This window comes from Mustela erminea, chromosome 3, assembly GCF_009829155.1.
Source record: "Mustela erminea isolate mMusErm1 chromosome 3, mMusErm1.Pri, whole genome shotgun sequence".
In the NCBI taxonomy this organism is placed as follows: Eukaryota; Metazoa; Chordata; class Mammalia; order Carnivora; family Mustelidae; genus Mustela; species Mustela erminea.
Window position 1 is genome coordinate 138,866,443 of NC_045616.1, and position 20,016 is coordinate 138,886,458.

Here is a 20,016-nt window from a genome sequence, read left to right on the forward strand (position 1 = left end):
AGTCCTGGTCATCCAGCATTGTAAAATGCTATTGCCCTTATGCTACTTTTTATCTTCTTGATACATTAATTCATGAGGTTACATTTAAGTGGTATTTTTACAGTTACTGTACACAACAGCTAGTCATTTGGAAAATATCTTTAAAATTTTTCATATAAAAATCATGGTCCTAGCCAGTTAAAATTTAAAAGTAGCTTTGTTAATTTTAACTAGACAATTTATGGTGCTTTAGAAGTGAAATTTAAACTGCATATTTCTGCCTATCACTTTGAAGACATTTCGTCTTCCTCCACATTTTTAAGTACCATAGGACATTAGTAAGACTGGCCAGAAGAGTTTATTGATCTGTAGTTTCTCCTTTGATCAGTTATATGAGTTATCTGATTGTTTCTTATCTGATCATATGCTTATTATTAATATGCCTACCTGCTTCTTCATGTTTTTACTTTTAGATATTTTCTTCTCACAGTACTTTCTATCTTTATAAGCACTTTATAATTTAATAGCCTGATATAAAAGTCTAGGAAGGCTTTTCATGCAAATTACTTGATTGCACTGTTTTGTAGATATTTCCACTTTAAGGTGCTTATGATTCTCACTTTTCACGCATCTTAAATCCTCACCTTTCCAATTCATGTTTTCATTCCTATGTATGTAGATGCCTTAGAGCTAGTGGGTCATAAGTCTTTTCTTTTCAACATAGCAGTTGCAATTGAGAGACCAAAAAGTTGAGTTTTCCTTAAGTAGTTCTTCTGTGCCATCTTGGCAACTAGGAATATTTTTCTTGAGCCTTACATGTCTTTGCTCCACTCAATTCCACTTCAGAAAAAAAAAAAAAAAAAAAGTCTTGTAGTGCGATAAATAGGGAGTCTTCCAAATTTCCAGAGACCTCAGTTTAGAAAAGGGATAAGTTTTCTAGTTTTGAGATAGGCTTATAAGTAAAATCAGTAACTTTGTCAAATTTAAAACTTCTATAGATTTTTAAGTCTATAAATCACTGAACATAAGCAGCATGTATAAGTTATGTCTGTATCAGTAACTAGCTTGTTGTGCTTATTCATTAGAGACTTTTAACAATGGAAATGGATAGAATCAATCCATTCATTCAGCCAGAAAATACAGTGCTTTTTTTCTTTTGAAAAATGAGAACCAATGTATTTCGTTCCTAATTCCAAAATTTTTTGTCTGTTATCTTACATATTCATCTGATCTCTAGCTTCACATCACAGACCTCTGCTAAGGTTTCTTCACCTTGCTTCTCCAAAGCAGCTTCTGTCAACTCCTTACTTTTATCAGTTGCACAACCCATCACTCAATCACTGGGATTCAAAGCCTTTTTCTGTTCTTTTAAATCTTCTGTCCTCTCAGTCATCAAGCATATACTTTAATGAATTTCTTTTTTTCCTGTCTAATATCCTAGTTCAGACTCTCCTTCAAATTCAGCCCTTCCCAAATGTATGCAGAGGAATTCTTTTGGGGGAAATACTAACAGATTCTGTAACCATGTACATTTTATCACTGTCATATCCCACCGACTAGGAAGTTTCTCGAAGTCAAGGACCAAATCTTACACTCTTACATATTTATAACACCTGATATGTGTTGAGTTAAAATTTTATTGATTGACTTATAATTTTTCCAGGTTTTGTGAGTTACTCATTATTTGTAAATATGCACATGTAAACCTGCCTTTGCTAGCAGAATTTATTGAATTTAAGTTCAACGCATTTAACTTGGCCTGTTGTAATTATGTAACATAATCTTTGTTTGATTTTATTTGTAAGGTACGTCTTATTCAGGTTATGAAGCAGCAGTGTATTCAGCTGCATCCTCCTACTACCAACAGCAGCAACAGCAACAGAAGCAGGCAGCAGCGGCGGCAGCAGCTGCTGCTGCAACAGCTGCCTGGACAGGGACCACCTTTACTAAAAAAGCACCATTCCAAAATAAACAACTGAAACCAAAACAGCCTCCCAAACCGCCCCAGATTCACTATTGTGATGTTTGTAAGATCAGCTGTGCTGGACCACAGGTACTTATGTTGTATGTTTTACCACGAGCCTTCAAGTTATTTTTGGTAGTCAAGTATGGTTGATATTCTAACACTCACAGAAAAGGTTTACATTTTCTTTCCTGTTAGCTTTTAGCTAACACATACACATATTTCACTAAGCAGTCTTTTTTTAAGAAGTATTTGTATTTTTTTAAAAAAAGTATTTGTATAGAGACATAAGAATTCTATTTAAAAAAACTTTAGAAATAATTATGTTAACAAAAATGGGCAAATTATACTTTTTTCATGAAAGATACTTTGCCCGTTAAATAAAACTTTAACTTAAAAGTTTTAATTTTAAATTAATTAGGGTTGGGGATAAGATTGACTTTTTATTTCTTTTAACGGTCACAGCTTGCTCTGTAAAGCCTTTATACAAAATTCTTCAACTTAACACATTTGGCTTTTAATTTCCTTAGCTCTTGTTCGAGGTCCATGACTATAGGAATAGAATGTTGTAGCTTAGAAAGGATGACCATAGAGATAATTCAGTTTTATATACTTGAATTAAAGATGAGAGGACTTTGTCAGATATGTTATTTTTTGGAGCATATAAATAGCAGAAGAAAATTGTCTTTCTGCAGTTTTGAAAGTCCTTAAAATAAGTTCTTTTAACAATCTGTAGTTTGCAGGATGACATTTTTTTTTTTTGCAGGATAACATTTCTGATAAGGCTAACATTTGTATATGGTTTATAGAATGTTACTTATTTCTGTGTAATTTCCTTTGTGAAGGAATAGAAACTTTGAGAACAAGAAAGATGTGGGGAAGTGTCTTTTTCAAAAATATCAACTAATGAAGCATGTAAAATATTTATTCCCTTTCTTCCCTAGGTTTTTTTTTTTTTTTTTCCCTGATTGTTATACCTTAAAATGTGATTTCGGCATGAGTGTTTATAAAGTCTAATGTGTTGAACCCTTATCCTGACGTTATTTGTTAATTTCTTTAAGAATGTCTTTTTATATAAGAATTGACAAGCAGTTTGGAAGATAAAAGGCATATTATGGTAAAGGAACAGTCTTTGCCTCTGTAGTAGGTCCTTTCAGTTGAAAGAACTCTGTCCCATCTATATACATTCTTCTTAATTTACTAGGTTAGTTGTATCTGCTTCTTAATACTGAGTTTTTAGTTTATTTTCAATTACCAGCATTCCCTGAGTTACACAAATTAGGGAATAATTAATATATGTGACTAGTTAGATTACAACCTTGTTTCTCCCTATTTTGAGTGTGATAGGAAATCGTTTCGTTGTGATTACGTGGTGGGGGGAGAGGGAGGAGGTAGGGAATGTTGGGCAGGGACCCAGGATTAAACATGGAAGGAGTATATTCTATTCTGCAATGGCTGTTGAGAGGGGATGATGCTGTGAGTAGCAAATGTAGGCCTAAGAGATGTGTTGAGTATCTGGTACCAATACATGATAGAACATGGGTCTAGGATCATAGGTAAAGAGTAGCATTTAGAATGATATCTGTAAAGCTGACCATCAGTTTGGAGTGCCTAGATCTTTACGAAAGAATAGGCCAAGGATACTTCTGCAAGTCAGAGGCAGTGCCTTAAGGGGCTAATGAGAAAAGCATCATTGGCATTGTAGGTTAGAACCTAGGTCTGGACATGAGGAGAGAGAGTAATAAGGTTCAGGTTTAAGGTTCTCAGACCTGGCTCTGCCACTGTGTGGCTTTGGACAAGTTGGAGACCTTCATTTCTTTGGGCTTTTGTTTCTTCACTTATTAAGGATTTGCCCTAAATAATTGAGGCTCAGACTGCTTCATGGAGCCACTCCAGGCCACTGTAGATAATGAGAGGAGAATCAGATGACTGGGTCTTAGGTCTCCCTCTTTGTTTCAAAAACAGAGCAACTTCCCCTACTTCTGCATAAGATTTCATTTGGAGAAAGGATTCTCTTGTTTAAAAATTAGAAAATCATTGTTTAGGTAATCTCTAAAGTTCCATCCAGCTCTGAAATTTCTGTGATGAATATACAGTTTTATGCTAATGATACGTCTGTCTTAAGAACAGTTTTAAAAATAAAACACGGAAGAGGAACTATTTGGCCCCACTCATGGAAAAAGAAACAGCAGTCCTTATTAACCTCCTCATTTTAATAAATCTGCTACCTCTTATCAGCTGATTCCAGATAGTTGTTTTTTGGGGTTTTGTTTGTTTTTTTTGCTAGGGATTTTATTTATCTATTTGACAGAGAGCAAGTACACAAGCAGGAGGGAGAGGGAGAAGGAGGCTCCCGTCTGAGCAGAGAGTCCAAAGTGGACTCAGTTTCAAGACCCTGGGATCATGACCTGAGCCTAAGGCAGACACTTAACCGACTGAGCCACTCAGGGATCCCCAGATAGTTTTTAATATAGTTTCACTATTTTATTGGCTAGTATTAAATAATACTGTTTTTCCTTGCAAACATACGTAATTTTGGCTGTTTCGTATTTTAGATAAGCTTTTGTTCAGGATGGTATGGGTTCTATATGAAAACACATTCTGAGTTAGAAAAATTAGTTTTATAAATAAACATACCTGTTCATAAAAATGTCTTGTTACCATTCAGTAACTTTTTTTTTTTCACGATACAGATACATTCCTCTCTCCTCTTAATTCTACAGTTAAATAGTTTGTGGAATGGTCACTCTGTCCATCATTATACATAAGCAGTAGAAGATTCAAATTCTTAAAACTGGGTGTGGTTACCTTATATTGTTAATATGGCTATGTATAAAAGTCCTTTGCAAATCAAAGTGTTGGATAAGTGTATTCTTGGTAAGCAAAGTACAGAGAACTATAGATACATCACATCTATAGGGAATCCCACATGCTCTTCTTGTTCAGTCACTTTTACAGTTGTTGAGTCCGCATTATTAAATGAGTAGTAGAGATTTGAGAATTGAATAATTTCAAATGATATAGATAGAAAATTAGCAAAGCAACATTTATCCTTTTTGTTTGAAACAGACTTACAAAGAACATTTAGAAGGACAGAAACATAAAAAAAAAGAAGCCGCATTGAAAGCCTCACAGAATACCAGCAGCAGCAACAACTCTACTCGTGGGACTCAGAATCAGTTACGTTGTGAGCTCTGCGATGTGTCTTGTACAGGAGCAGATGCATATGCTGCCCACATTCGTGGTGCTAAGCATCAGAAAGTAGGTGTTTTTTCCCACACATCCTTATGTCTTACTCTTTTTTCTTTTACTTTTTCAATGGAGGGTTTAAATATAGGTGTCTTTAAAACTTGAAAACTTTGAGTGGATTATAGGCCTTATTTATATGCTAATGTACATAAAGGTAACATCAAATAGTCATTGCTTAAAGAGGGAAAGATTGGAGACTTTTTTCCTTTGAATTAAACTAGATCATTTATTCTTCCATTTGGAAATTTGTTGTATGATTATTTTCCTCTTGTCATGCTCAGAGCATCCAAGAGTATTCACAGAGTTCTCAAAAAAGGACTGGATTTTGTTTAGTTTATGTTGTTTAAAGCAGAGGATGTCTGTGTGTTTATTTTTAGGGTTTTTATTTAAAATTTCCTTGATTTCTAAAGAAAAACTTTTAGAAAAAGTTAAAAATCAATGCTTTTTGAGTTTCCTCACAAATGTGCTTTTATTTTGTAGGTGGTTAAATTACACACAAAACTTGGTAAACCCATTCCTTCAACAGAACCAAACGTTGTTAGCCAAGCTACTTCTTCAACAGCTGTGTCTGCTTCAAAACCAACTGCCTCTCCCTCAAGCATTGCAGCAAGCAATTGTACTGTGAATACTTCATCAATTGCAACTTCTTCAGTGAAAGGTCTTACAACTACAGGAAACTCGTCTCTTAATAGCACATCCAACACTAAAGTATCAGCAGTGCCTACAAATATGGCTGCCAAGAAAACATCTACACCCAAAATAAACTTTGTTGGCAAGTACTGAAGATTCTGTGTTTCTCCTAACTCTGTCAAAGTGATGTTTCTCCTCCATGCCAGGCCTAACCCTTCTGTTTTATGCTCTTGTACCCAACCCCCTTCTTCTCTGGGGTCTTACTTGATCACATACCTGTTTTTTTCCCTTGAATTTTTAATCAGTCCTTCATCTTCTAATGGTTTCTTCCTTTGGTTTACCTGTGTCTTCCATAGTCTTTAGAAATTAAAGAGCACAAAATAAAAAACCCAGACATTTTCTCATTACTGTAATCCTCCCCACACTGCAGCCTAATTCTTACTTTGTCTGCTTCTATACTTCTTATCCAGTCCTCAGTCTGTTCCACTGTTTGCACTCTACTCTTTTGAAACTGCTGTCAGAAGTCACCAAAGATCTAATTGCCAAATCCAGTGACCAGTTTTCAGTCTCACACTGGTGATTCCTCTGACATTTGACACAGTTGACTACTGTGCCTTAAAGCTTAAAGTCTCTTCTGTGTCTATCCACCCCATTCTCAGGTGTCTCTTTTGGGTCTCCTGCCTTCAGGTTCATTAAGTGGTGGTGCTTCTAAAATTCCGATTCTAGTTCTCATCTCCCTTTTCTCACCCAGTATTCACAAGTGGTCTCATTCATTTCAGTATGCAGTAACTTTAAAATCTCTCGGGCAAACTCAAAACTCCCACCTTTTCAAGCTATGGTGTAGGAATTACCTGGTTATTATCTATATGGGTTTCTGTGGGCATCCAGTGTCTGATTCTGTCACAAGAATGTCGTGAAATAATCTCTTCAAATTGCTGCTTTTTTCACTTGGAAAATTTTACTGACATTATTTCTACTTGTTCATTGTCTCCTTCGGTTGTTTACTTAGTCCTTTTGTTTCTGTTATTATAGTATTTCTACAAAAAGATGTGTTTTTTCTTCATAGCTACTGCCTTGTGTTAGGCCTTCAAAGTCTCTTCCTCAGAGCTTTGTTTTATACCACATACAGTCTCTCCAAGCTTATCAAAGTCGTTTTGTTAAAATACATGTCAAATTGTTCTAGTCTCCTGCTTAAAAATTTTTCAGTGGCCTTCTCCTTGCATGTAGGAAAAAACTATGTTCCTTAATTATCCATTCGAGGCCTTCATAGTCTGAATGTGTCATCACGTCTGCCTACATAGTAATTGATGGGGATGTCTTCCTTGAATTTACCATAGTCTTTTAAACTTCATATTGTTGTGTATGGTATTCTGTTTAGATATCATTCTCTTCCTTCTTCTGGGCCAAATTCATACTTAATTAGTCTTCTTTTAAAGCCCAGCTCAAGGGACACCTGGGGGGCTCAGTGGGTTAAAGCCTCTGCCTTTGGCTCAGGTTATGATCCCAGGTCCTGGGATTGAGCCCCGCATCGGGCTCTATGCTTGGTGGGGAGCCTGCTTCTCTGCCTACTTGTGATCTCTGTCTGTCAAATAAATAAATAAAATCTTAAAAAAAAAAAAAAAAAACCCAGCTCAAGTGACACACCCTTAGTGAAGCCTTTGCTAACTGGATCATGTTAGAGGGTAAAGGGTCCATGGGCTTTTTTGTTTGTTTGTTTTGTTTGGGGGGGGGTGGGAGTTTGGTTTTTGGTTTTTGTTTGTTTTTTTTTTGTTGTTTTGTTTTTAAGCATTCCCACCTCACTGTGTTCCTACTTGTTATAGCACTTAACATAGTATTTATTTGTATCTTCCCTTAAATTGTTGGTACCTCAAAAGCAGCTACATTATCTAATTTTTATATTATCAGGACTGGGTGATATCCTATCACCCAGTTGCTTGGGAGGGAACTAGGGATAAACATGAATTGTGCTTAGACCCTATCTTTTTAGGTACTTGCTGTCCCCTTTTAGGTATTTGTTGTTATGAGAGTCATGGTGGGGACAGGATCATTGGTTGTTGGAGAAGGGAAGAAATATAGGTATCTATTTCATTAACAGGAGAAAAAAGCCAAGTGGTTGATGTGTTCTTCAAAATTCTGTTGTATGTCAACCAGGAGTTGGACTGATGGTGAAAAAAATAGAACTTTATCTGAAATTTCTTTTGTATCAGATTATACATTTACAAAAGAAAAATGAAAATTACTATAATTCTTTTATGCTCCTCTAGGTGGGAATAAGCTGCAGTCAACAGGAAATAAAACAGAAGACTTAAAAGGAACCGAATGTGTTAAAAGCACTCCTGTAGCCTCTGTACAGATTCCAGAAGTAAAGCCAGACACCGTCTCAGAACCAGTCACACCTGCATCTCTTGCTGCTTTGCAGAGTGATGTGCAGCCAGTGGGCCATGATTATGTGGAGGAGGTATTGACTTGAGAATACCATCACTGTGAGAGTATAGGAAAGAATTCTGTCACTTTTTTGGCGCCTGGGTGGCTCAGTTGATTAAGTATCTGACTCTTGGTTTGAGCTCAGGTTGTGATCTCAGGGTTGTGAGATTGAGCCCCATGTTGGGCTCTGTGCTAGGCATGGAGCTTGCTTAAGATTCTCTCCTCTGCACCACCCCCCCCACCCCCACGCCAAAAAAAAAGTTTCATTTTGTTGCAGGAATGCTTTATGTGTAAAATTAGATTTAGGTTACTTATAAAGGAATATCACAGGAATCTTTGTTAAAAGTTTTTAAAAAGCATGCCCTTGGGGCGCCTGGATGGTGGTCGGTTGAGCGATTGACTCTTGGTTTTGGCTCAGGTCGGGAGATTAAGCCCCATGGTGGTCTCCACACTCAGCAGGGAGTTCACTTGAAGGTCCTCTCCCTCTGCCCCTCCACCCTCAAATAAATTTCTTGCTCCTTATGCTTGCCTAAGTGACATCATAATTTTTTTTTTTTTTAACTTTATTCCTACCAACACCATCACTGTGATAGAAGATAACTTTCTATTTGTTTGGTAGGCATTCTTATATCCTTCAAGTATCTGGCTTATAAAGAGTAAAAAAAAAAAAATTGTGAACCACAAAATAATAGAGTATTTCTTTCTGGACAATGATGTAGTTTCATGTATAAAATTAAAGTTGCTGAGTTATCAGATCATGTTTATTTGATTTGTCAAGCTGATTAGAAATCTTCTTGTTTTACAGGTAAACTCAGTAAATTGAAGAGTGAGGGAATATTGGAGGGGACTGATAGATATTTGCTGTTGGCAAAAAGCCCACCATAGAGTGGTGTAGCACTAGTCTTTACTTTCACTGTATTGTAGAACATACGTAAATTCTCTGAGCATCAGTGTCCTGATCTGTAAAACTTGGATATTTCCAAAATTGTGAAGATTAAATAACAGTACCTAGAATAGTTCCTAACATATTGTAGATTTTTGTTAAATAGTTTTTTTTTCCTCCCATCAAGAAAAATTACATACTATGTTGTCTTTGCCAGATAGAAAAGTGGATTAATATAGTTTATAAGTAGTTCACAATTTTAAAATGTCAGATCTTAAGAGAGTAAGGTTTGGTTATCTAAAGAAATGTATATGGCCAGGACACCTTAATCTTTAATGATATTTGTCAATTAAGTAATCCAAAACTTCAGAGAATTGGATTCAGAGCCAGTCTTAAAAGCTTCCACAAATAATTTGAACCTAGTATCCATTACAGGCATCTTAATAACCCTATACTTCTCTTCCTAATTGGTTGTGCATTTGGGAAAAAATTGACATTGATTTTCCGTAAAGTTACATATATAAGATCTTAAGCTTTGCAGAAACTTACATGCCAAAATAATGTCTTTAATTCTCTTATTTCCATCTCCGCAAGAGCAATAACTAGCCAGTAGCAGTTGTTCACTATTTATTAGAGAATTTATTAGAGAATTATTATCCAATTGCATTTAAATCTAAATGTTTACACATAGATAAAGGTATTGAAATTAAAATTAATATCAAAAGCAAATACATGCAAATTTAATTGTTTACATATATTCATCACAGAATCTGAGGGTTTATGAATGAAGTCTTCAACTATAGTATTTTGGTAATGATTCTTGAATTCTTTTTTCCCATGTCAAGGTACGAAATGATGAGGGAAAAGTAATTCGATTCCATTGTAAATTATGCGAGTGCAGTTTTAATGATCCCAATGCTAAGGAGATGCACTTAAAAGGGCGAAGACACAGACTTCAGTATAAAGTGAGTAAGATTTCAACTGTCGGGCAGTTCAGTCAATTAAATGTTTAGTTCTTGATTGCAACTTAGGTCACGATCTCAGAGTCGCTATCCCTCTGCCCCTCCCCCTCTTGAAAAAATTTTCAGGAGCACCTGGGTGGCTCAGTCCATTAAGCCTTCAGCTTAGGTCATGATCTCAGGGTCCTGCAAGCCCTGCGTCAGGCTTCCTGCTCATCGGGGAGTCTGCTTCTCCTTCTGCCTCTTCCTGCTCTCATGCCTCTTCACTTACTCTCTCTGTCTCTCTCAAATAAATCTTAAAATTTTTTTTTGTCTTTTTATTTTTTATTTTTTTAAACACAGCTTGGAACCTTTTCCATAGGAAACAAAATATCTAAATATAACTCAGTTCATGAACTGTATGGTAACATTAGCATGTCATGTCTCACATTCAGATGTTTGGTTTTTATTGATTAGTTTTTTATACTTAGTCAAGAAGAGTATGACCATATTTGATCATTTTTAGTGAAAGTAACATTGCCTGGATCAAGTAACCATGTATATATAAATAATTGCTTTACATAAAGTATTTTGAAAGAAGTATTAGGTCTCCATCTATTTACCTTCTTTGTCTTGGTAAAATTCCCACTAAAATGAATTTTAAGATGAGGACTTCCTCATTGGAAACACTTCAGATGTTAAGTTAAATCCACATCATTTAAAGTTTTTAATTAGCCTAGACTAATGCACTAGATTCATATTTTCCCTTCTAAACAAAGAGGTGGTGAAAATTAAAATAGTCTGTTTTTTAACCTCCACAGTCAGACATTTAGAATCATCTGCTTACAAACAAGTAAAGGAAAATGAAATATCCATTAGTTCAGGAAGGATTTCTTCCATTTGTTTGTACTTTTTAGATACTAAGTATGTCATTGTAAATGTAGACAATTAAGAATTTAGGGGTGGGAGGGAAGGAAGAATGTTTATTAATGTATTCTGAATCTTTCCTCTAATATAACTTATGTTACTGATTTTACTCTTAAAGTGAAAAATTTGCAACTGAAAACCTCTATGATGAAAGAATATGGGGGATTGTCTGATGAATAATATGTGTAGATTATTAGAGGTCCCACTGATTTTTTAAATGTCTGTATTGACAGAAAAAAGTAAATCCAGATTTGCAAGTAGAAGTAAAGCCCAGTATTCGAGCCAGAAAGATTCAAGAAGAGAAAATGAGGAAGCAAATGCAGAAAGAAGAGTATTGGCGAAGACGAGAAGAAGAAGAACGCTGGAGAATGGAAATGAGGTAATATCTTTAACTTTTAGTACCATGATAGACAGTGGTTCAGCCTTTCTAAAAAGCTTAGCTATTCTGAGTGACTCCCATTCAAAGCAATCCAGATTATTTGATGTACTTAAGTTTTCACTTTTCAGGAAGATCCTAGGTATAGAAAAGAAATGCATTACAATTAACTTATTGGCTATTCTAGTATTTGACTGTGGCCTTGGTGGTATCTTATATATATTAAGTATAAGTGGTATCTTATATATGTTAAGTGCATGAAGAAATAGTTAAATTATTTTGGTTTTTTTTTGTTTTTGTTTTTGTTTTTAAATAAACTGTACTCCACTTAGTGTGGGGCTTAAGCTCAAAAACCCAAGATCAAGAGTTACCTGCTTTACTGACTGAGCCAGGCAGGTACCCCAGAATCGTTTAATATTTTAAATAAATGTCTCAGTTAAAACAAAATAGAACATTTGGTTACATGGTAGAAATATCGTGAGTATAGGATCTAGTAGATTCTAGACAAAATTGTGTGCTTTTTAAAAAGAAACCTCTATCATAGAAGCTTGAGGCTATAGGGAAGGAGAAAGGAGAAAACATGTCTTCCAGAGATATGTTAATGTTTGGTTTTATTGATATAACTGACTACTTTTTTTTTTTTTTTTTTTGAGAGAGAGAGAGAGAGTGCATGCAAGCTGAGGAGGGGCATAGAGGGGAGAGAGTGTGTCTTAAGTGGCCTCCATGCCCAGTGCAGATCTCACAACCCTGAAATCATGACCTGAGCCCAGATCAGAGAGTCAAGTGCTTAACTTTCTGAGCCACCTAGGTGCCCCAGCATATCCTTAAATAATATAATTCAGGGGCACTCAGCTGGCTTAGTCAGTAGAGCATGTGACTCTTGATTTCAGGGTCATGAGTTCAAGCCCCACATTGGGTGTGGAGGTTACTTGAAAAAATTAAATTGTACTGTTCAGTGGTTTTTAAGTAATACTCACAGAGTTTCACAGAGTTGTACAGCCTTCATCACAGTCAATTTTAGAAACATTTTTGTCACCCTCTCCAGAAGAAACCACAAACCCACTGGCAGTCACTCCCTATTTTCCCCCAACCCCTACATATACCCCTGGGCAACCACAATATACTGTCCGTCTGTAGACTTATTCTGGGGATACCTGTGTGGCTCGGTTAAGCATCTGCCTTCAGCGTAGGTCATGATTCCAGGGATTAAGTTCTCCATTGGGCTCTTTGCTTAGCGGGGAGTTTATCCTTCTCCCTCTCCCTCTGTGTACTCCACCCACCCTTCAAATGAATAAATCTTTAGATTTATTCTGGAGATTTCATATAAATGGAATCATACGATATATGGTGTTTTTTGTCTGCCTGCTTTCACTGCACCATGTTTTTGAGATTCATGCATGTTTTAGCTTGTAACAGTACTTTGTTTCATGGCATAATAATATTCCATCATAAGAATATGTAACATTGTTCGTTTATCAGTTGGTGGACATTTGCGTCGTTTCCACTTTCGGGGTGTCATGAATACTGCTGCTAGGAGTATTTGTACAAGTTTTAAAATATATTGGGGCGCCTGGGTGGCTCAGTGGGTTAAAGCCTCTGCCTTCAGCTCAGGTCATGATCTCAGGGTCCTGGGATCAAGCACCACATCGGGCTCTCTGCTCAGCAGGGAGCCTGCTTCCTCCTCTCTCTCTGCCTGCCTCTCTGCCTACTTGCGATCTCTGTCAAATAAATAAATCTAAAAAATTTTTTTTAAATAAATAAATAAAACATTATTTCAGGGGCTCCAGATCATGGGATTGAACTCCACATTGGGCTCCCCACTCAGTGTGAAGCCTGCTTCTCCCTCTCTCAACACTGCCTGCTTGTGTATATACTCATTCACTCTCTCTGTCAAATGAATAAAATATTTTAAATGTATCTATACGGATATAGATATAGATTTCAGAAAATAAGCATAATGTACACTTTCTTTTTTTTTAGTTTTTTTATTTATTTGACAGAGCACAAGTAGGAGGAGTGAGAGAGGGAAAATCGGGCTCCCTGCCAGGCAGGGAGCCCAGTGACGGGCTCAGTCCCAGCACCTGGGATCATGACCTGAGCCAAAGGCAGATGCTTAACCAACTGAGCCACCCAGGCACCCCTGTACACATTTTATAATTCACTTTTTTCATTTATATGCCACTTTAAAAATTAAGCTAGGATTATTTTCTTTTTTGTGACAGCATAGTATTCTCTTATATGGATGTGTAATTTTCTTTATAGCGTGTCCTCCTCTGTTAGATACTTGGGTTGTTTCCAGTGTTTCTGTACCATGGTTATTACATTGACCATGCTTGAGGCTATATTATTGCATAAATTATGACTTTATGTTGGTAATAATATTATTTCCAGAAATAGAAATATTTGTTTGAAGGAAACCCATGCTTCTGCATATACTGAGTACTCTAACTTCAATTATTTTCAGATATTTTGGTTTCAGGACCCTTTATACTCCATTATTACTGAAGTTAATAATTGAAGATATAATTATTGAAGATAATAATTGAAGATATAGTTGAAGAATAATATTAAAGATAAACTCAGTTGAGTTTCAGGACCCTTTATACTCAGTAATTATTAAAGACTCCAAATAGTTTTTGTTTATGTGGGTTATAGCTGTCAAGATTTCACTGTATTAAAAATTAAAACTGAGAAGTTTAATATTTATGAATTCATTTAAGAATGACATTTTAATTATATTTGTTAAAATATAAATGTATTGGGTGCCTGGGTGGCTCAGTTGGTTAAGCGGCTGCCTTCAGCTCAGATCATGATCCTGGAGTCCCGGGATCAAGTCCCACATCAGGTTCCGTGCTCAGCGGAGAGTCTGCTTTTCTCCCTCTGCCCCTCCCTACCTCTTGTGCTCACCCACTCTCTTTTATTCTCTCTCTCAAATAAAATCTATAAAAATATGTATATAAACAAATTGACTAATTATATTACATTGCATATATTTAATAAATATAACTTGGTGAAAAATTAATCTTCATATAACTATTTCTTCACCAGAATTGTGTGAATGATACTGTTTGACATTTTTGCAGAACCCTTTAAATGTCTTGCTTAAAAGAAGGCAGCATGATTCTCAAGTGTGCTTCTGTGTTCATTTTTGTTGCAATACCACATTCTGCCTCTGGATAACGCCACTATACATTGAAAAGAGAGTAAGAATGGAAGAGGTATATGATGTCTTAATATTAAGACATGGATCCCCTGACAGGGCCTCAGGGACCATCTGGAGTCCTTGGGCCACACTTTGAAAATTGCTGCTACAACATTAAAGTTCTCTGCCAATGAGAGAGAGAAATATGAAATCCATTTTTGGTTGGTTGGGTTTTGTTTTCAAATTTGAAATTTGGGATAGGAAAGGTAAATCTTTTCAAATTTGTTTCAGTTCAGTTTGAATTATAATTATATTACTGGCAAATTTTCTAAAGCTTCTTTGAATATAGTTGACACACAATACATTAGTTTTAGGTGTACAACATTCTGATTAGTAAGTTTATACTTCATACGTGCCCACCACACATGTAGCTACCATCTGTCCCCAGACGACACTGTTAACAATATCACTGACTATATTCCTTATATTATGCCTCTGTGACTTGCTCATGTCATAATTGGAAGCTTGGATCTTCCGCTCCCCTTCCCTCATTTTTCCCATCCCCTCACGCCCCTTCCCTGTAGCAAACATCAGTTCTCTATATTTTGCTTGGTTGTTTGCTTACTCATTTGTTTTTTAAGATTCCACATATGAGAGTAATCATGTATTTGTCTTTTGACTTATTTCACTTAGCATAATACTTTCTGGTCCATCCATGTTGTTGCAGATGGCATGATCTCATCTTCTCTTACGGCTGCATAATATTCCAGTGTGTGTCCATCCACATCTTCCTTATCTGTTTGTCCATCAGTGGACACTTAGGTTGCTTACATATTTTGGCTATTGTAAATAATGCTTCAGTAAACATAGATGTGCATATATCTTCTTAAATTAGTATTTTCAGTTTCTTTGGTTAGTTATACAGTAGTTGAGTTATTGGATCATAAGATATTTCTATTTTTAATGTTTTCTGCCTTGGCTGCACCAGTTTACATTCCCACCAGCAGTGTACGAGGGTTCCTTTTTCTCCACATCCTTGTCAACCACTTTTTATTTCACATACTGAATTTTATTACATGTTTGAACATTTACATTTCCTCTTGTAAATTGCCTGAGTTTTATTTATTTATTTTACTTAACTGTTATTTTGTACAGACACTATATTGTAGCTATTAACCTATTATTAATGTGTTATCATCAGATAGTTTTAACTGTTATGTATTGGTTTTTACTTTTTAATATGTTTAAATATATCAGTCTTATTTTTTGTGAATGATCAGCCTTTGTAATGCATTTGAAACTCTGTACTTAGATATGGAATTTTTCCTCTTTTGTTGATATATAAAATATTTATTAAGCACCTATGATGTGCTAGAAAATTGCATGTAGTGTGTTAGGTACTGAGTATGAATTGGTCAACAATGGATAAAAATCCCTGCCCTTACATAACTTAAACATTTGTGTTCAATAATAACAATAAACTATTCAAAACTGGATGAGTGTAGTTTTTCAAAGCCTTCAACCTGTTACTCATTTTCTCAAGGCCTAAATAACAGAGGATTATGTTTCTATACTACTTCTAAGTCAGATGACCCAAAAAAGCACTGCTTATTCCCAATCTGAGGAAATTGGTAGTTTCTAAAGAGCTACATGAGAAGCATACATGGGTTTGGTGTTTTTTGTTTTTGATTTTGGAGAAGTGTGCTTCTTTCTTTTACATTAAACAAATTTGTCTAGTAAAACCTTATTCCTACCAAATATGCGTCAGAGACATAATTTCTCTTCGTAGTTATCGGTATCCTAGTTTGAAGCTGAAAATAAAGACAGAAGTGAGAGTGAGGTAGCAAAAAAGAAATTAGATTCTGAAAATGACCATTAAAGCAGAAGTTATACAATAACTGCCCACAGTCCAGGTTCAGCCCATGGAGGTTTTCATTTGATATACATAGTATTTTTAATTTGAACCAACACTAAAGATTCTGAAAAATATTAAAATCCTGATGATCTTGAGATTGGAACCCTGTATTCCCTTATGGCATTAATTAGTTGGGGCTGAGTAACAGCTGTTCTCTTTAGCCAGAACATGTACTTTCTCCCCCCACCTTCAAATTTTTATTTAAATGCTAGATAACAGACGTGCTTTCTACTTGACCATAGTCTTCCCCAACCTTAATATGTCCCCACAGATGAGACAGAATGTGAGTTGCCATTCATCACTGTCTTGCACTGTTGTTTTTCCTCAGTAGACAAATTTGTGTATGCTGGTATCATAAATGGGGAAATTAAAAATAGTCTTAAGAGGTTCTTTCTACATAGAAAATAGGAAGGAGCACATTTCTCTAGACAGGAAGAAAATTCCTGAATGTGTGCTTCAGGTTTCTCATTCACACACGTTACTGGTCCAGCCACTGTAGGTAGGCATTTAAGTTTACAATATCTTAAAGAAGGAGAGATTGAAGGAAGCTCTGAGGTTTCCAGTGTTTGTTCCTTTGGCTTTGACATCAGGCTATGAAATTTTGTGTTGCTTTTCTCTTTGTTTTCTCACCTCTTTTCACTCATACTCGCATGTATTTGTAGATTGTAAAAGCAAATAAAGGATATTAGTTACACTAGGGAAAAAGGAAGGTGTTAGCTAAGCTGATGTGGGACAGTTTTTTTAATTGCATTTTTTGTCATTATTGATGTAAGTTCTTGGGTTGTATTTTTCTTTTAATAAGGTTTGTAATACCATTCTCTGTTTTCAGACGTTATGAAGAGGACATGTATTGGAGAAGAATGGAGGAAGAACAACACCATTGGGATGATCGCCGCCGGATGCCTGATGGAGGCTATCCTCATGGTCCCCCAGGCCCATTAGGCCTTCTGGGAGTCCGACCAGGCATGCCTCCTCAGCCACAGGGGCCTGCAGTAAGTGTACACATCATTTACTTAGGGGATAAAAGTGTTAAGATTGATTCAGCTTTAGAAGATAACAGTTTGGGGAGACTAATTCTTAGATTTAATAGTCTCATAATGTCAGTATAAGTTTTACATTTGATTTAGAATTTTTCCTCCTTTTATTATAGCTTCTAACTCATGTCTTATAAAGGACTTCATAGAGTGTCCATGAATTTTTCTTAACCTTCAGTAAAAGCTAAACAGGAGCAGAGCTTTTGTTCTGTTAAGTGTTCTTTAACATTAGAGATTTTCTTTCCTTTGTTTTTCTTGACATTTGCAAGAGCAACCACTTTTGAAGGCAGCTGCTTTGCCTTCAAAATTATTATCTTCCCATTACCTGTTGTTGAGAATCTTCTTTCCTTCTTCAAAACCTGACCATCTAAAACCTGCTACTGCTTCTGAATTGAGTGCAGGATAAGCGGTATGTAAATGGTTCCACTTGAGCATAACAGTTGATGTACTAGGAAAAGTGTAGGAAAGATAATGCATCTTGAGGTTTGTGTTCCATAGAAGCTGTGTAAACGAAGAGACACCAGCTTATGAAGAGCATTCCATAGAAGTTTAGACTACAAAACTAGAGAATTTTTTGTTGTTTTCCAGAGAGCATTTAGGAGAAACAGCAAGTCCTCCTCTTTAACTTACTCTCTTTCTCATTTGTCTTTACACAGAACAAGCATTTGTAAGACCTGTTTTATCAAAGTCAAAAAAATTTTCACAATCAACAGTCTTTAAAGTTGAGTAAGAATTATTTCCATAACCTTAGATACGGTGTTCAGGCAGAGCATGTGTACATACAGAGATAAGCAAATGCATACATACACAAGCATCCGACTCTTGATAGTATAACTTTCCAAAGTTTGCAGTTTTGTTTTTACTGAAGTAGAAAAGGGGAAGGTATTTTAAGTGGACATTTTGCATAGTTGACTTTATTAAAAAGATATGACGAACATACATGTAGTTGAAAAATATGTTTATTTTTGCCCAGGAAACATTGCTTTTAAATGAAGTAACTTTTTTTCTCTAGCCCTTACGTCGTCCTGATTCATCTGATGACCGTTATGTCATGACAAAACACGCAACCATTTATCCAACTGAGGAAGAATTACAGGCAGTTCAGAAAATTGTTTCTATCACTGAACGTGCTTTAAAACTTGTTTCAGACAGTTTGTCTGAACATGAGAAGAGCAAGAGCAAAGAGGGAGATGATAAGAAAGAGGGAGGTAAAGACAGGTGTGTTTTCAGAGTTACTTTGCTTATTTTTTGTTTTTCTTTCCATGTACTTCTTATACTTGAAATAAAAAGTTACAAAGACTAAAAATTCTCTGGTGTGAATATACATGTCTTGTTTGGGTAGATATTTAATGCATTTAGCTGCTTTTTGCTAAAATAAATAACACAGTTAAAATCTCCAACCTTGTGATTTTACTAATTTTATTTTAATTTATATAAAACTATTTTGAGTCTTTTTTCAAAGCCGCCTCCATAATTGCATTCAGCTGCTCTTCAGTTTTCCTTTGTTGTATCTGTCCCACATTCAGTCCTTGTTTTAGCAATTTGTTTCCTTAGTTCGTTGACCATAAAGCATGAAGAAACTTAAGCTTTGGAAACTGTTTTTTTAGGTAAGCTCAGGCCCACTGTGGAGCCCAACACAGGGCTTAAACTGATTACCGTAAGATCAAGAATCAGATACTTAACCAACTAAGCCACACAGGCACACCTGGAAACATCTTTCATATCAAGTTTTAGGTTGTGATTTTTCCTTTTACCATTTGGAAATATTTTTACACTACATTAAACATGACTCTTGGGGCACTTGGGTGCCTCAGACAGTTAAGCATTCAACTCTTTTTTTTTTTTTTTTTTTTTTTTTAAGATATTTTTTATTTATTTGACAGAGAGGTCACAAGTAGTCAGAGAGGCAGGCTGAGAGAGAGAAGGAAGCAGGCTCCCTGCTGAGTGGAGAGCCTGATGCAGGGAACCCGATGCAGGGCTCGATCCCAGGACCATGAGATCATGACCTGAGCCGAAGGCGGAGGCTTTAACCCACTGAGCCACCCAGGTGCCCCAGTATTCAACTCTTGATCTTAGCTCAGGTCTCAGTCTCAGGGTCATGAGATTTTAAAATAAGGAACCATGACTCTTATTCTGATTTGTAAAATGAGACACAGAAATGTTAATATTCTTTGAAATGGTCCTGTGAGACAAAAGATCCCGTGAGATCTTAGTTCTTGATTTATTTATCTATATATTTTATCTAAATGAAGGCTGCTTCTTGAAAATATTAAATATTGGGGGTGCCTGGGTGGCTCAGTGGGTTAAGCCTCTTGCCTTCGGCTCAGGTCATGATCTCAGGGTCCTGGGATCGAGCCCTGCATTGGGCTCCCTGCTCAGCGGGGAGCCTGCTTCCCCCTCCCTCTGACTGTCTCTTTGCCTACTTGTGATCTCTTTCTCTCTCTGTCAAATAAATAAAATAAAAAATATTTAAAAAAAATAAATAAAAATATTAGATATTTTTAAACTGTAGTTGATAGCATAAAATTATTTAATTTACTATTATATATTTAGAGA

General features: G+C 35.9%; 1 protein-coding gene across 3 annotated transcripts in view; it reads left to right on the plus strand.

Annotated features, from left to right (window-relative positions):
- Window positions 1-20,016, plus strand: part of ZFR (zinc finger RNA binding protein) — an 85,589-nt gene that overhangs the window by 32,103 nt on the left and 33,470 nt on the right. For all 3 annotated transcript variants that reach the window (XM_032337678.1, XM_032337679.1, XM_032337680.1), the window contains 8 exons: window positions 1,785-2,032; window positions 5,012-5,203; window positions 5,672-5,963; window positions 8,086-8,279; window positions 9,974-10,093; window positions 11,227-11,372; window positions 17,256-17,418; window positions 18,473-18,678. In XM_032337678.1, the coding sequence (XP_032193569.1) occupies window positions 1,785-2,032; window positions 5,012-5,203; window positions 5,672-5,963; window positions 8,086-8,279; window positions 9,974-10,093; window positions 11,227-11,372; window positions 17,256-17,418; window positions 18,473-18,678 (1,561 nt within the window). The remainder of the gene's footprint in view (window positions 1-1,784; window positions 2,033-5,011; window positions 5,204-5,671; window positions 5,964-8,085; window positions 8,280-9,973; window positions 10,094-11,226; window positions 11,373-17,255; window positions 17,419-18,472; window positions 18,679-20,016) is intronic.